Genomic DNA, 13,723 nt, shown 5'->3' on the forward strand with positions numbered 1-13,723 from the left:
GGTTGTTGTCCTCCTCCTCCTCACATAGATGTGGGTAGATGATGAGAGTTGTTCTCCTCCTCACATAGATGTGGGTAGATGATGAGGGTTCTTCTCCTCCTCACATAGATGTGGGTAGATGATGAGGGTTGTTCTCCTCCTCACATAGATGTGGGTTGATGATGAGGGTTGTTCTCCTCCTCACATAGATGTTTGTTGATGATGAGGGTTGTTCTCCTCACATAGATGTGGGTAGATGATGAGGGTTCTTCTCCTCACATAGATGTGGGTTGATGATGAGGGTTGTTCTCACAAAGATGTGGGTAGATTATGAGGGTTGTTCTCCTCCTCACATAGACGTGGGTTGATGATGAGGGTTGTTCTCCTCCTCACATAGATGTGGGTTGATGATGAGGGTTGTTCTCCTCACATAGATGTGGGTAGATTATGAGGGTTGTTCTCCTCCTCACATAGATGTGGGTTGATGATGAGGGTTGTTCTCCTACTCACATAGATGTGGGTTGATGATGAGGGTTGTTCTCCTTCTCACATAGATGTGGGTAGATGATGAGGGTTGTTCTCCTCCTCACATAGATGTGGGTAGATGATGAGGGTTCTTCTCCTCCTCACATAGATGTGGGTAGATGATGAGGGTTGTTCTCCTCCTCACATAGATGTGTGTAGATGATGAGGGTTGTTGTCCTCCTCACATACATGTGGGTTGATGATGAGGGTTGTTGTCCTCCTCACATAGATGTGAGTAGATGATGAGAGTTGTTCTCCTCCTCACATAGATGTGGGTAGGTGATGAGGGTTTTTCTCCTCCTCACATAGATGTGGGTTGATGATGAGGGTTGTTCTCCTCCTCACATAGATGTGGGTTGATGATGAGGGTTGTTCTCCTCCTCACATAGATGTGGATTGATGATGAGGGTTGTTCTCCTCCTCACATAGATGTGGGTAGATGATGAGGGTTCTTCTCTTCCTCACATAGATGTGGGTAGATGATGAGGGTTCTTCTCCTCCTCACATAGATGTGGGTAGATGATGAGGGTTGTTGTCCTCCTCACATACATGTGGGTTGATGATGAGGGTTGTTGTCCTCCTCCTCCTCACATAGATGTGGGTAGATGATGAGAGTTGTTCTCCTCCTCACATAGATGTGGGTAGATGATGAGGGTTCTTCTCCTCCTCACATAGATGTGGGTAGATGATGAGGGTTGTTCTCCTCCTCACATAGATGTGGGTTGATGATGAGGGTTGTTCTCCTCCTCACATAGATGTTTGTTGATGATGAGGGTTGTTCTCCTCACATAGATGTGGGTAGATGATGAGGGTTCTTCTCCTCACATAGATGTGGGTAGATGATGAGGGTTGTTCTCCTCCTCACATAGATGTGGGTAGATGATGAGGGTTCTTCTCCTCCTCACATAGATGTGGGTTGATGATGAGGGTTGTTCTCCTCCTCACATAGATGTGGGTTGATGATGAGGGTTGTTCTCCTTCTCACATAGATGTAGGTAGATGTTGAGGGTTGTTCTCCTCCTCACATAGTTGTGGGTAGATGATGAGGGTTGTTCTCCTCCTCACATAGATGTAGGTAGATGATGAGGGTTGTTCTCCTCCTCACATAGATGTGGGTAGATGATGAGGGTTGTTCTCCTCCTCACATAGATGTGGGTAGATGATGAGGGTTGTTCTCCTTCTCACATAGATGTGGGTAGATGATGAGGGTTGTTCTCCTCCTCACATAGATGTGGGTAGATGATGAGGGTTCTTCTCCTCCTCACATAGATGTGGGTTGATGATGAGGGTTGTTCTCCTCCTCACATAGATGTGGGTAGATGATCAGGGTTGTTGTCCTCCTCAAATAGATGTAGGTAGATGATGAGGGTTGTTCTCCTCCTCACATAGATGTGGGTAGATGATGAGGGTTGTTCTCCTCCTCACATAGATGTGGGTAGATGATGAGGGTTGTTCTCCTCCTCACATAGATGTGGGTTGATGATGAGGGTTGTTCTCCTCCTCACATAGATGTGGGTTGATGATGAGGGTTGTTCTCCTCACATAGATGTGGGTTGATGATGAGGGTTGTTCTCCTACTCACATAGATGTGGGTTGATGATGAGGGTTGTTCTCCTCACATAGATGTGGGTTGATGATGAGGGTTGTTTTCCTCCTCACATAGATGTGGGTTGATGATGAGGTTTGTTTTCCTCCTCACATAGATGTGGGTAGATGATGAGGGTTGTTCTCCTCCTCACATAAATGTGGGTAGATGATGAGGGTTGTTCTCCTCCTCACATAGATGTGGGTTGATGATGAGGGTTGTTCTCCTCCTCACATAGATGTGGGTTGATGATGAGGGTTGTTCTCCTCACATAGATGTGGGTAGATTATGAGGGTTGTTCTCCTCCTCACATAGATGTGGGTTGATGATGAGGGTTGTTCTCCTCACATAGATGTGGGTTGATGATGAGGGTTGTTCTCCTTCTCACATAGATGTGGGTAGATGATGAGGGTTGTTCTCCTCCTCACATAGATGTGGGTAGATGATGAGGGTTCTTCTCCTCACATAGATGTGGGTAGATGATGAGGGTTGTTCTCCTCCTCACATAGATTTGGGTAAAAGATGAGGGTTGTTCTCCTCCTCACATAGATGTGGGTAGATGATGAGGGTTGTTCTCCTCCTCACATAGATGTGGGTAGATGATGAGGGTTGTTCTCCTCCTCACATAGATGTGGGTAGATGATGAGGGTTGTTCTCCTCCTCACATAGATGTGGGTAGATGATGAGGGTTGTTCTCCTCCTCACATAGATGTGGGTTGATGATGAGGGTTGTTCTCCTCCTCACATAGATGTGGGTAGATGATGAGGGTTGTTCTCCTCCTCACATAGATGTGGGTTGATGATGAGGGTTGTTCTCCTCCTCACATAGATGTGGGTTGATGATGAGGGTTGTTCTCCTCACATAGATGTGGGTTAATGATGAGGGTTGTTCTCCGCCTCACATAGATGTGGGTTGATGATGAGGGTTGTTCTCCTCCTCACATAGATGTGGGTTGATGATGAGGGTTGTTTTCCTCCTCACATAGATGTGGGTTGATGATGAGGTTTGTTTTCCTCCTCACATAGATGTGGGTAGATGATGAGGGTTGTTCTCCTCACATAGATGTGGGTAGATGATGAGGGTTGTTCTCCTCCTCACATAGATGTGGGTTGATGATGAGGGTTGTTCTGCTCCTCACATAGATGTGGGTTGATGATGAGGGTTGTTCTCACAAAGATGTGGGTAGATTATGAGGGTTGTTCTCCTCACATAGACGTGGGTAGATGATGAGGGTTGTTCTCCTCCTCACATAGATGTGGGTTGATGATGAGGGTTGTTCTCCTCACATAGATGTGGGTAGATTATGAGGGTTGTTCTCCTCCTCACATAGATGTGGGTTGATGATGAGGGTTGTTCTCCTACTCACATAGATGTGGGTTGATGATGAGGGTTGTTCTCCTTCTCACATAGATGTGGGTAGATGATGAGGGTTGTTCTCCTCCTCACATAGATGTGGGTAGATGATGAGGGTTCTTCTCCTCCTCACATAGATGTGGGTAGATGATGAGGGTTGTTCTCCTCCTCACATAGATTTGGGTAGATGATGAGGGTTGTTCTCCTCCTCACATAGATGTGGGTAGATGATGAGGGTTGTTCTCCTCCTCACATAGATGTGGGTAGATGATGAGGGTTGTTCTCCTCCTCACGTAGATGTGGGTAGATGATGAGGGTTGTTCTCCTCCTCACATAGATGTGGGTAGATGATGAGGGTTGTTCTCCTCCTCACATAGATGTGGGTTGATGATGAGGGTTGTTCTCCTCACATAGATGTGGGTAGATGATGAGGGTTGTTCTCCTCCTCACATAGATGTGGGTTGATGATGAGGGTTGTTCTCCTCCTCACATAGATGTGGGTTGATGATGAGGGTTGTTCTCCTCACATAGATGTGGGTTAATGATGAGGGTTGTTCTCCGCCTCACATAGATGTGGGTTAATGATGAGGGTTGTTCTCCGCCTCACATAGATGTGGGTTGATGATGAGGGTTGTTCTCCTCCTCACATAGATGTGGGTTGATGATGAGGGTTGTTTTCCTCCTCACATAGATGTGGGTTGATGATGAGGTTTGTTTTCCTCCTCACATAGATGTGGGTAGATGATGAGGGTTGTTCTCCTCACATAGATGTGGGTAGATGATGAGGGTTGTTCTCCTCCTCACATAGATGTGGGTTGATGATGAGGGTTGTTCTGCTCCTCACATAGATGTGGGTTGATGATGAGGGTTGTTCTCACAAAGATGTGGGTAGATTATGAGGGTTGTTCTCCTCCTCACATAGACGTGGGTTGATGATGAGGGTTGTTCTCCTCCTCACATAGATGTGGGTTGATGATGAGGGTTGTTCTCCTCACATAGATGTGGGTAGATTATGAGGGTTGTTCTCCTCCTCACATAGATGTGGGTTGATGATGAGGGTTGTTCTCCTACTCACATAGATGTGGGTTGATGATGAGGGTTGTTCTCCTTCTCACATAGATGTGGGTAGATGATGAGGGTTGTTCTCCTCCTCACATAGATGTGGGTAGATGATGAGGGTTCTTCTCCTCCTCACATAGATGTGGGTAGATGATGAGGGTTGTTCTCCTCCTCACATAGATTTGGGTAGATGATGAGGGTTGTTCTCCTCCTCACATAGATGTGGGTTGATGATGAGGGTTGTTCTCCTCCTCACATAGATGTGGGTAGATGATGAGGGTTGTTGTCCTCCTCACATAGATGTTGGTTGATGATGAGGGTTGTTCTCCTCCTCACATAGATGTGGGTTGATGATGAGGGTTGTTCTCCTCCTCACATAGATGTGGGTAGATGGTGAGGGTTGTTCTCCTCCTCACATAGATGTGGGTTGATAATGAGGGTTGTTGTCCTCCTCACATAGATGTGGGTAGATGATGAGGGTTGTTGTCCTCCTCACATAGATGTGGGTTGATGATGAGGGTTGTTTTCCTCCTCACATAGATGTGGGTTGATGATGAGGGTTGTTTTCCTCCTCACATAGATGTGGGTTGATGATGAGGGTTGTTTTCCTCCTCACATAGATGTGGGTAGATGATGAGGGTTGTTCTCCTCCTCACATAGATGTGGGTAGATGATGAGGGTTGTTGTCCTCCTCACATAGATGTGGGTTGATGATGAGGGTTGTTGTCCTCCTCTCTCTACAGATGAGACAAGCAGAGCTGCAGCCCTCCGTCCCGGCACATGGGGTGCAGTTGCTTCGGCGGGTCGCTGTCCCAGTGCCGCTGCTTTGTGTCGCTCACTCCTGTGAACAGAGGAGCCTGGTGTCGCTGGACTGCGCTGGGATGGTGCGTCTGCATTATGAGGACGGGCGACTACGTGGCAGCAGGCAGCTTCAGTGGCCGGTGTCAGGTCTGCTTTCTGTGGGTCGGATCCAGCAGTACGTGGCCTGGAACCAGCAGGAACTGCTGCTGTTGGACGGATCCTTTCTCCTCTTGTCCCGACATCTGGTGCAGCAGGGGGTGTCCTTGTGTATCTACCACCCCATCCTGAACCTGGTCCTGACCACTGGAGTTGGTGGAGTCAACGTGTGGAGGTTCAGCCACAGCAGACGGATTCTAGTACTGCACCAATATCTACGCCTGGAGGAGGACACCACGGTAGCTGCTGTCGCCACAGACACCGAGTATCCACATGTGCACACATGTTATGCCGCCTGTGGGACCAGTGTATGGGAGTATGACTTGATGGACGGGACCTTGCTTAGAGTGAGGCGACATCTGCATGCCAGGTAATGGGAAGATCCCACCCTAAACACACCCTAACCTGCCAACGTATGTTTCCGGACACCAGGCCACATTGTGGAGACACTACATCCGTGCTGATCGGATGACACGCGGGGGTCAGTCTCGACACTGTGATCGGGGGATCAGGCGGGGGTCTGGGAATAAGATGCCAGGCGGGGACTGGGGGATCAGACACCATGCAAGAATTGGGGGGGATTAGTTTCCACACTGTGATCGGGGGATCAGGCGGGGACTGGGGGATCAGACGCCATGCAGTAATTGGGGGGGGGGTGATCAGTTGCCGCCTGTGGTACACCACCTCTATCACTCTCCTTGCCCCAGACCACACTGTGATCAGAGGATCAGGCCGGGGTCTGGGAATAAGATTCCAGGTGGGGACTGGGGGATCAGACACCATGCAGTAATTGGGGGGGGGATCAGTTGCTGTCTGTGGTACACTACCTCTATCACTCTCCTTGCCCCAGACCACACTGTGATTGTCACGGCACTGGCTCCTGCTTACCCCTCGGCGCACTCTGCCCGGCGCGCTCCTGCTCCTCAGCGCACCCCCCGCACCCGGCCTCCGGCTCCCTCGACGTCAGGTGCAAGCACACAGCGCGCGGCCTCCTGGGTAATGTGACGTGCTAGCCCCGCCCCCAATTTGTGGCGGCGCCCACCGCTACATATGGCCGGCGTCTGCTCTGGTAAGGCGCCTGATTATCTCATGCGGTGACGCTGTCTGCTGCGGTGCTCACTGTATCCTCAGGCCCCCTCTCATTCTCTGTCTGTGCTGTGTTAGTGTCTTGGTTCTCCCTAGTCCGCTGCCTGCTTGTTCTCAGTCTGCCTCTCCTGTACTCTGCCCTCCCAGTCTCCCTAGGGCTTTCCCCCTTTTGTGGTGCTTCCTGCTCGCCCCTCTCCGTCTCGGTTGTCTGCCATCTTACTCCTTGTTCATTGTTGTGCTTCTCTGCCTTTTCAGCCTCCAGTCCTGTGCTCCCCTGGTCTTCCGGTCCTGTACCGCACTGGGCCCCTGCCTTGCCCGGTGCTCCGCTTATCGTCCACGTCTGTGCTTTCTGTCTATTGCCTCAGGCGTCCCTTTGGTTCCGGCAGTTGCGGCTCTATCCCCTGGAGGTCTGTCCTTAACACTCCCTGTATAGGGGGTGGTCCTCACCTGGGAACTCGCCTGAAGTCGTGACCCAGAGGGTCCACTTTCAGGTGCATCTTTATTTTTCCTCTTCACCGTAACAGCATAATCAGGCCATGGACCCCGCTGGAGCCACGGCCGCTCAGAAAGAGTTAGTTTTCCTTCGGGAGAATCAGACGGGCATGATGTCCTTCATGAAAACCATGGACTCGCGTCTGTCCGCCCTCCAGTCCTCTGACCCTGGAAACGCCGCCCAGTTGGCGGGCTTGCAACAGGAATTGGCGCAGCAGCGAGACACCCAGTCCCATATTCTCAGCTACATGGCTTCGGTGGACGGTGGCTTGCTCGCCTTGCACTCGGCCGCATCCACTCCCCCAGCCGCTGGTTCCCATCCTCCTCCGCGGTTGGCTAAACCACCCCGATATAGTGGAGACGCCAAGTTGTACTGGGGTTTTTTAAATCGGTGCCGTCTCCATTTTGAATTGCTGCCCCAGCAGTACCCCACTGACCGAGCCAAAGTGGCCTTCATCATTTCTCATCTTGAGGGGGACGCTTTGTCTTGGGTCAATCCGCTCTGGAAACGTGATGACCCAGTAGTTACTCAGCTTTCCGTTTTTCTGGACACGTTTCGTCGAGTTTTCGATGAACCAGGCCGTTTAGCCTCCACCACTGAGGCTTTATTTAACCTATGTCAAGGTTCTTTAACTGTGGGCCAGTCAGTTTAGGACTCTTTCTTCAGACTTAGGTTGGAATAATGAGGCCCTGGTGGGCGCCTTCTGGCGAGGTCTCTCAAGTCGTATAAAGGATGAGCCCGCTGATCGTGACACCCCAACAGCTCTCGAGGATTTGATCTCGTTAGCTATGCGAATTGACCTCCACTTTCAAGAGCGTGCTAGGGAGAGAAGGGTCTCTCGTCCATTTTCTTCTGTCCGCAGGCCACCCAGTCCTCGACCTAGGAGTCTCCCTTCACCTCCGACACCCGAACCTATGCAGGTGGATCGCCTAAAGCTCTCTGACCAGCGTCGTAGTGAGAGGAGCCTCCACGGTCAGTGTTTCTTCTGCGGTAGTGGTGCCCATCTCATTCGAGCTTGTCCGGAAAACTTCTCCGCCTAGGCCAGGTAAGAGAGGCCTCCCTAGGTGTATATGATGCCTCTCTCCCTCTCACTTTGTCTGTCCTCTTGCATGTTGGTGGGAAGCGGGCTTCTCTGGTGGCCTATGTGGACTCGGGTGCCGCCGGGAATTTTATTAGACTAGAGGAGGTTAATAAGTTTTCTGTTGCCGTAAGGGTCCTGCAAAAACCGCAAGTTCTCGCCTCCATAGATGGTCGACCCCCTGCTAGAAACTTACTTTAGTTACTCATGAGGTGGAGTTACAGGTAGGGGCGCTGCACAAGGAGAGGATTACGTTTTATGTCCTAACAGGCATTTCTCACCCTATCCTGCTAGGTCTTCCCTGGCTGCGGCTCCCAAGCCCACCTTAGATTGGCATAATGGTAACGTTTTGCGCTGGGGGGAGTCTTGTCGGGCTCGGTGTCTGCTGTCGGTGCATCCCGTAGGTGTCCCCCGTCCTTCCCTTGTCCCCCATGGATTGCCAGTGGTGTACCATGATTTTTTGGATGTTTTTGATAAGGAAGAGGCTGAGACTCTTCCTCCGCACCGTCCCTACGATTGCCCCATCGAGCTCGTTCCTGGTTCCATCCGCCTCGTGGTAGGATTTATCCTGTCTCTCCGGCAGAGACCCAAGCCATGTCTGAATACATCCAGGACAACTTGGCCAGGGGCTTCATTCGGAAATCTTCGTCCCCTGCAGGAGCAGGCTTCTTTTTCGTAAAAAAGAAGGATGGGTCCCTACGCCCGTACATCGATTGTCGTGGCTTGAATCGTATCACGGTGAAGAATAAATATTCTCTACCACTAATCTCTGAACTTTTTGATCGCTTGAAGGGGCGCGTGTGTTCACCAAGCTTGATCTCCGAGGGGCCTATAATCTGGTTCGCATACGCTCCGGGATGAGTGGAAGACTGTGTTTAACACGCGTGATGGACACTATGAGTATTTGGTTATGCCCTTTGGGCTTTGCAACGCACCTGCAGTATTCCAAGAACTCGTTAATGATGTCTTTCGAGATCTCCTCTACTCCTGTGTCGTAGTCTACCTCGACGACATCTTGGTCTCCTCTCCTGATCTGGCCACACATCGCCGAGACGTCCGCCAAGTCCTTCTACGTCTCAGAGAGAACCATCTCTTTGCCAAATTGGAGAAATGCCTCTTTGAGCAAACTTCATTGCCTTTTCTTGGTTTCATCGTTTCGAACTCAGGACTAGAGATGGATCCTGAGAAGGTCTCAGCAGTTCTCAATTGGCCACGTCCCTCTGGAGTCAAGGCAATTCAGCGGTTTTTGGGTTTTGCCAATTATTATAGGCAATTTATCCCTCATTTCTCTTCTTTGTCAAAACCCATCTCAGCTCTTGTCCGCAAAGGGGCCGATCCCAATCGTTGGCCCTCTGAAGCAGAGGCTGCCTTCGCGGCCCTGAAGCAAGAATTCGCCAAGTCTCCGGTACTTCTTCGCCCGGATGCCAGCAGGCCATTCATCCTCGAGGTGGACGCATCCTCGGTGGGAGCTGGAGCAGTTCTCCTGTAGAAATCCTCCTTGGGCTGCACTCTTACCTGCGGATTCTTTTCTAAGGCTTTCTCCGCTCCCGAATGTAACTATGCCGTTGGAGATAGAGAACTCTTGGCCATAAAAATGGCCCTCGAGGAGTGGCGCCATCTTCTCGAGGGTGCTCTCCATCCGTTCATTATTTTTACGGATCATAAGAATTTGGCCTATCTTCAGTCCGCCCAGAGGCTCAACCCTCGACAGGCCAGATGGTCACTGTTTTTTGAAAGATTTGACTTTGAACTCCACTTCCGACCCGGAGAGAAGAACATCAAGGCGGATGCTCTTTCACGGTCCTTCCTGTCTGTTGACAAGGAGGAGGGTCCAAACCATCTTATTGACCCTGCCAAGATCCTTACCGTGGCTCCAGTAAGCCTGGTCTCAGCTCCCCCCCATCTGGTGAGACCTTTGTTCGGAGTGGAGATAGACTAAAAGTTCTACTCTGGAGTCACTCTTCAAGATTCTCTGGACATGCCGGAATTAACAAGACTCTCTTGCTTGTCTCCTGCCATTACTGGTGGCCCTCGCTTTGCAAGGATGTTCAAGACTTCATTGTCTCCTGTCCTTCTTGCGCCCAGAACAAAGTTCCCCGGCATGCTCCTGCGGGACTCCTGCAGCCGTTACCAGTACCTGCAAACCCATGGACTCATATTGCCATGGATTTCGTCACTGACTTGCCTCCTTCGTCTCGATGTACTGTGATATTGGTGGTTGTGGATCGATTTTCCAAAATGGCCCACTTTATCGCTCTGCCTGAGTTACCTACCGCTCCCGAGTTGGCGAAGATCTTTTTGCTTCACATTTTTCGTCTTCATGGTTTTCCTCAACATATTGTCTCGGATCGAGGAGTCCAGTTTACCTCCCATTTTTGGCGAGCTCTCTGCGGATTACTGAAGATAACACTGGATTTCTCCTCAGCCTATCACCCTCAGTCGAATGGTCAAGTCGAACGAGTCAACCAAGCCTTAACGTCATACCTTCGGCATTTTTCCTATGCTCATCAAGACAACTGGGTTTCTCTCCTTCCTTGGGCGGAATTCGCCTACAACAATCACCCAAGTGAAGCCTCCTCCAAATCTCCCTTTTTTGTGGTTTTTGGTCAACACCCCGGCATTCCTCTTCCTGTGTCCCCCACCTCGGGTGTGCCGGCAGCGGATTCCTTGTCTGTGGACTTCTCTCAGATTTGGAGGGAGACCAAAGTGGCTCTTGAAAGTGCCAGCCTCAGAATGAAATGGTATGCCGACAAGAGACGGCTAGACCTTTCCCCATATCGCCCTGGGGATAAGGTTTGGTTAGCCTCCCGATATATCAGGTTGAAAATCCCCTCCTACAAGTTAGGTCCACGTTACATTGGTCCCTTTTGAGGTCTTAAGCCAGATCAACAGCGTGGCCTACAAGTTGAGATTACCCGCCTCACTAAGATTCCCAACAGCTTCCATGTGTCTCTCCTTAAACCAGCCGTGTTTAACCACTTTCATTCTGCACCTTCTCAAACCTCCCAACCATGTAGCTCGGATAACACCTTTGAGGTGCGGGATATTTTGGCTAGGAAGACTGTTAGAGGAAGAACTCTGTTTTTGGTTGATTGGAAGGGCTTTGGTCCCGAGGAGAATATTGATGCTCCCCGCATCATGAGACGGTTCCTCTCCAACATTAGGAGGAGGGGGCGTAAAGAGGGGGGTACTGTCACGGCACTGGCTCCTGCTCCCACTTACCCCTCGGTGTGCTCTGCCCAGGTGCGCTCCTGCTCCTCAGCGCTCCCCCCGCACCCGGCCTCCGGCTCCCTCGACGTCGGGTGCAAGCACACAGCGCGCGGCCTCCTGGGTAATGTGACACGCTAGCCCCGCCCCCAATATGGCGGCGCCCACCGCTACATATGGCCGGCGTCTGCTCTGGTAAGGCGCCTGATTATCTCATGCAGTGACACTGTCTGCTGCGGTGCTCACTGTATCCTCAGGCCCCCTCTCGTTCTCTGTCTGTGCTGTGTTAGTGTCTTGGTTCTCCCTAGTCCGCTGCCTGCTTGTTCTCAGTCTGCCTCTCCTGTACTCTGCCCTCCCAGTCTCCCTAGGGCTTTCCCCCTTTTGTGGTGCTTCCTGCTCGCCCCTCTCCGTCTCGGTTGTCTGCCGTCTTACTCCTTGTTCATTGTTGTGCTTCTCTGCCTTTTCAGCCTCCAGTCCGGTGCTCCCCTGGTCTTCCGGTCCTGTACCGCACTGGGCCCCTGCCTTGCCCGGTGCTCCGCTTATCGTCCACGTCTGTGCTTTCTGTCTATTGCCTCAGTCGTCCCTTTGGTTCCGGCAGTTGCGGCTCTATCCCCTGGAGGTCTGTCCCTAACACTCCCTGTATAGGGGGTGGTCCTCACCTGGGCACTCGCCTTCGGGGGCTCTGGAGTCGTGACCCAGAGGGTCCACTTTCAGGTGCATCTTTATTTTTCCTCTTCACCGTAACAGTGATCAGGGGATCAGGTGGGGACTGGGGGATCAGACGCCATGCAGTAACTGGGGGGGATCAGTTGCCGCCTGTGGTACCCCACCTCTATCACTCCCCTTTCCCCAGACCACACTGTGGGTGTCTGATAGTGTGCTATATCTTGCACTGTGTGTCCGCAGGGCGATCAGCAGCCTCTTGTACTCGGCGCCACTTCACCTTCTAATATCAGGATCAAGAGATGGAAGTATTAAGGTTTGGGACAGCGCGGAGCAGCTCGTGGCCGTGTTTGTGGGACACACGGGTGAGTTGTCATGTCCTGCTGTATGAAGACCTTCATTATGGCCTAGTTACTAATCATTGGGTGGGACAATACTGGCAGTTCCCCTACAATGAGCACACTCCGCCATACATTATCAAAACGTTCACTTTATTAATGTACAATTACAATGCAGCTAATAGTCTCACACTGGTAAAATGAAACTGGCAATTGCTACCAGCCCCTATGTAATGGCTGCTGTGCTCCAGGCGATGTGCTGACACACCTGAGGAAGCAACAATGAAACATGAAGGTGTAAGCTGCCCAGAGGTATATGTCGGGGGACAAGCTGTAGAGGGGTGTCAGGAGGAGCTTTACTTAGCCATACCCTGGAAAAAATCAGCCACAAAAGCTGGTACCTGGCAGGGTCTTCTAGGCCTGGTCACCTAGCTGTGGAGCCTCTAGAATACGTCCTTGTGGGCAGAAGGTTGTCAGAGAGGTGATGGGTTCTATGCATCCTGGGGAGTCAGCTACACCCTCTACTTCCATCTCCTTGGAGCAGGATGCGGAGATATAAAGTGTTGGCCATGAATTCTTGGTGGTTGAGAACATGTCTTATGGTGGGTTGAGGGCATCCCCGGGGCTGAGACAACAGTCGCTAATCCAGAGTGTTCATTTACATCAGAGTGTTGGTGCAGGTCAGATGATCTTCATTGAGCAGAACCAAGAATGAGGGTGCTGTCTCCTCTCTTGGATCATGTTTACCTCCTGGTCAGGAGACATTCAGACAGCCCCCGACCTGGGGCACTTCTGGCATTTCCATCCATCAACCAGATAGTGATGACTTCTGAAGATTACTCAGGTAATACCTCTGTTACCAGCGCCCCATCTGTCCATAGTTGTACCAGAGTGTCACCCCCAGCCTGTTTTCTTGGACCATACTGCTGTCAGGCCTACATTGGCATTTCCTGTCCTGTATCTGGTGTGGGCATGTCTGTTTTTGTTCCTCCTTGCACGGGGGCTTGGGCTTCCCTATTACACAGCCCTGCAGACTGCTGCTGAGGCCACGTCCTGGTGCCCGTGTATGGACTAGTAGAGATTGGAGATCAGTTGCCACATGGGATTGTGATGTCTTTCCCACCCTGCTGGATTTGAGGCGCTAGTCTAAGGACACTTGTTGCATTTTCCTTTTTGTTGGATTACCAGATGGCACCCCCACATTTGTTCCTTTTGCGAGGCCACATTGCAGACTCTAAGGAGCCATATCTATGTTTGGTGTTATAATCTCCATTTTGTAATGAAGGTATTTTGGACTGTTCCGCGGCCTGCTGTCCCTGCATTCTCGGTCACATACCCACAGTCGTGTCTGGTTTTGCAGTTCACCTCTTAAGATGATCCCCTGACTCATGGACAGACG

The 13,723-nt window shown here is 51.0% G+C and overlaps 1 protein-coding gene across 1 annotated transcript in view; it reads left to right on the forward strand.

Moving 5' to 3' along the window:
* The first annotated feature begins 5,215 nt into the window (after positions 1–5,215).
* The window catches only part of WDR97 (WD repeat domain 97), an 850,927-nt gene continuing 842,419 nt past the window's right edge, over positions 5,216–13,723 (forward strand). The window contains exons 1-2 of the mRNA XM_073556560.1: positions 5,216–5,829; positions 12,230–12,351. Of these exons, the coding sequence (XP_073412661.1) occupies positions 5,216–5,829; positions 12,230–12,351 (736 nt within the window). The remainder of the gene's footprint in view (positions 5,830–12,229; positions 12,352–13,723) is intronic.

The sequence above is a fragment of the Dendrobates tinctorius genome, unplaced genomic scaffold (assembly GCF_039654945.1).
Source record: "Dendrobates tinctorius isolate UK_male_01 unplaced genomic scaffold, ASM3965494v1 ptg000235l, whole genome shotgun sequence".
NCBI lineage: Eukaryota > Metazoa > Chordata > Amphibia > Anura > Dendrobatidae > Dendrobates > Dendrobates tinctorius.